We start from the raw sequence: 3,717 nt of genomic DNA, 5'->3' as shown, positions 1-3,717 counted from the left end.
TATTTTCGCATCACAGCTTTTGTCTACTTATTAAATAATTTGCTGAAAAAAATACTGATCTATACATCTCAATTTTCACCGTGCAACGCAGGGTAACTCAGCTAGTATAAAATAAAGTTGGGAATAATCTGACTAGACCTAATATTCCGGTAGGAGGCCACATCAAATGGACTTCTGAATTACCTGAGTAGGCCTAAAATTTCTGTCATAGGCCTTTAGGTTGATTAACAATGAAATATTTATCTCACCTGAGTACCAGCCGCTACGGGCAGGGGCAGCAGTATCAAGGGCGCACCTACTGTGATTATTATCTTATTCCAGTCAATTAATACCTCGATTATTCGTTGTCTAACTTTCGAAGAAGTCATTATTATGGTTCTTGTGAAAATTTGAAATGGATGAGTAGCACTATTAAAAAATAAAGACGTCTTCGGTTTGGAGGAAGACTGAAGTCTTAGCAATGGCTATAACAACATGTCAAGTGCCGATAATTAAAACAATAGAATTCTGTCGTACGATATCTATTGTTTAAACATAGAGTGTATCCACAAGCTGTTCTCCAACAAAAAAAGACCGATAAATCAGGTACCACGTGATTTGTGAATTCGTCAATTATATGCTAGCTTAGTAAGGTTATGCGTTGTCTTGTATAAATAAAAACACATCTGTTGACGTAAGTCTTCAAGGATTAAAATACTGCAGAGCGATAGCTTTTGGTTTTATCAATATATAACACATGACTTCTCCGTAGCATTGTTTTACAACTCCAGAAGCAGAAATTTAATATCTCACTAACATCAACAGATATAATATCTATTGCATTGTACTGTGTATCATACTTTTTACATGTTGATTTAAACGCATCAAGAAAGAAATAAAAAAATATATAAAAAACTCATACACAAATATCTAAACTACATAAATACAGGAACAACAAAATACACCAGTTTTAATGTATAAGTGATAAATAAACTTGAATTCTTTGATTGTTAATTATCTAATATTTGTGACATTTCTTCATAGATGTCAACAGAGATTATACTGCACTAACGTTCAGCCTGATTCTGGTGTTACATCACTTTCTTTAACACTTTGGATTTACCCTTGTTCTTACGAAATGTCATAAAAAAAGATGTCAGCATTTTTTCCGTTAATTTGTACATGGTTATATTTTTATTATCTTTCTTACAAGAAAACCTTAATCCTTGTACTAGTAGTCTTCCTGAACTCAACCACAATAACATTTAAAAACTTTTACTATTTTAAAAAAAAGGAATGTCGAGAAAACATGTTCAAAATGTGCGAAAATGTTTAAAGATTTTATAGAGACTTTCGTCGAGTTTCTAAAACTTTCTTTAGCAATTTATATTGGAAAAATACAAGGTTTGACACGGAGATATAAATTTACAGAAACTATTTATTACTAGCTGGAGTACCCTTATATGTAATTGTAAAAAAACGCAAAAAGCCCATCAAAACTGCAAAACACAAAATTTGAAACCGCAAATTTGCATGTATCTCCGCATGGAACAAAAAAAACTTTCATGCCAAATTTGGTGAAGATCCATCAATAGGGAGCGAAGTGGTGGAAATAAACGCTCATAAAAAACGCAAAATGCAAAACTGAAAATTTGTATGTTCCTCCGTATGGACATCATGAACCTCCATACCAATTTTAGTGAAGCTCCATCCACACCCTGCGAAGTAGTTACACGGACATACAACAGACATTACTATTATATCTATATAGATCAACTTGTACGAGTGAACCAAACAAAAAAAGATTCAGATAATCTGCTTTTACATAAGGAAGATCATTATGTTACATTTTGATTTTACTTTTCTATAGGTGTAAGATATGAAAAATATCGTTTGTGTTTTATCGTTTGTTTCACGTCACTGTTACCACATCGTCACATGACAACAACAGAACAATCCATCGTACAGATGTACTTGCTGATAACCAGAGCACAGAAACTCTTAATTTTTATTTCTTTTCAATGAGTTGATAACGCTTATTTTTATTTGCTCTTCTAATCAATTATCTAATAGTAAAATATTCTTACATATGTGAATACTTGACAAACTGACATAAGATACTTTTAAGTTGTATGACCTTTCAAAGATTTTAAATTCCCTTTTACTCTAATCTTAGAACCAAAGAGTTTGAATCCCTTTTTACTCTAATCTTAGAACCAAATATTTTAAATTCCCTTTTACTCTAATCTTAGAACCAAAGAGTTTAATTCCCCTTTACTCTAATCTTAGAACCAAAGATTTTAAATTCCCTTTACTCTAATCTTAGAACCAAAGAGTTTAATTCCCCTTTTACTGTAATCTTAGAACCAAATAGTATAATTCCCCTTTACTCTAATCTTAGAACCAAAGATTTTGAATTCTCTTTTACTTTAATCTTAGAACCAAAGAGTTTAATTCCCCTCGTTGCGTTAATCTTAGAACCAAAAAGTTTAATTCCCTCGTTGCTTTAATCTTAAAACATCATAGCTATGTAAGATCTCTGTTAAACATTTAAAATATGACTTTCTAAACTGATTCGCTACTAAACAAACTACATCAGGCAATAATTCCCTCTCTAAGTTTTAGTAAAGTGAGTGATCCTTTAAGTTAACTTAGCCAAGTTAATCAATCTATCTCAGGTGATACATTCAGATGAGTTAATCAATCTATCTCAGGCGACACATCCAGGTTAGTTAATCAATCTATCTCAGGTGACACATCCAGATTAGTTAATCAATCTATCTCTGGTGACACATCCAGGTTGTTTAATCAATCTATCTCAGGTGACACATCCAGGTTAGTTAATCAATCTATCTCAGGTGACACATCCAGATTGGTTAATCAATCTATCTCAGGTGACACATCCAGATTGGTTAATCAATCTATCTCAGGTGACACATCCAGGTTAGTTAATCAATCTATCTCAGGTGACACATCCAGATTGGTTAATCAATCTGTCTCAGGTGACACATCCATATTAGTTAATCAATCTATCTCAGGTGACACATCCAGATTAGTTAATCAATCTATCTCAGGTGATACATTCAGATGAGTTAATCAATCTATCTCAGGTGACACATTCAGATTGGTTAATCAGTCTATCTCAGGTGACACATTCAGATTAGTTAATCAATATATCTCAGGTGATACATTCAGATGAGTTAATCAATCTGTTTCAGGTGACACATCCAGATTGGTTAATCAATCTGTCTCAGGTGACACATCCATATTAGTTAATCAATCTATCTCAGGTGACACATCCAGATTAGTTAATCAATATATCTCAGATGACACACCCAGGTTAATTAATCAATCTATCTCAGGTGACACATCCAGATTAGTTAATCAATCTATCTCAGGTGACACATCCAGGTTAGTTAATCAATATATCTCAGGTGACACATCCAGGTTAGTTAATCAATATATCTCAGATGACACATCCAGGTTAGTTAATCAATCCATCTCAGGTGACACATCCAGGTTAGTTAATCAATCTATCTCAGGTGACACATCCAGATTGGTTAATCAATCTACCTCAGGTGACACATCCAGATTAGTTAATCAATGTATCTCATGTGACACATCCAGGTTAGTTAATCAATATATCTCAGGTGACACATCCAGGTTAGTTAATCAATATATCTCAGGTGACACATCCAGGTTGGTTAATCAATATATCTCACATGACACATCCAGGTT

The 3,717-nt window shown here is 33.2% G+C and overlaps 1 protein-coding gene across 1 annotated transcript in view; it reads right to left on the bottom strand.

The window, feature by feature from the left end:
* Positions 1-506, bottom strand: part of LOC106476198 (solute carrier family 13 member 2-like) — an 8,972-nt gene extending 8,466 nt beyond the window's left edge. The window contains exon 1 of the mRNA XM_013936865.2: positions 249-506. Within this exon, the coding sequence (XP_013792319.2) occupies positions 249-368 (120 nt within the window). The 5' untranslated portion in view covers positions 369-506. The remainder of the gene's footprint in view (positions 1-248) is intronic.
* Positions 507-3,717: the final 3,211 nt, after the last annotated feature.

This window comes from Limulus polyphemus, unplaced genomic scaffold, assembly GCF_000517525.1.
Source record: "Limulus polyphemus unplaced genomic scaffold, Limulus_polyphemus-2.1.2 Scaffold10032, whole genome shotgun sequence".
NCBI lineage: Eukaryota > Metazoa > Arthropoda > Merostomata > Xiphosura > Limulidae > Limulus > Limulus polyphemus.
This window is presented reverse-complemented; position numbering and strand designations above follow the sequence as displayed.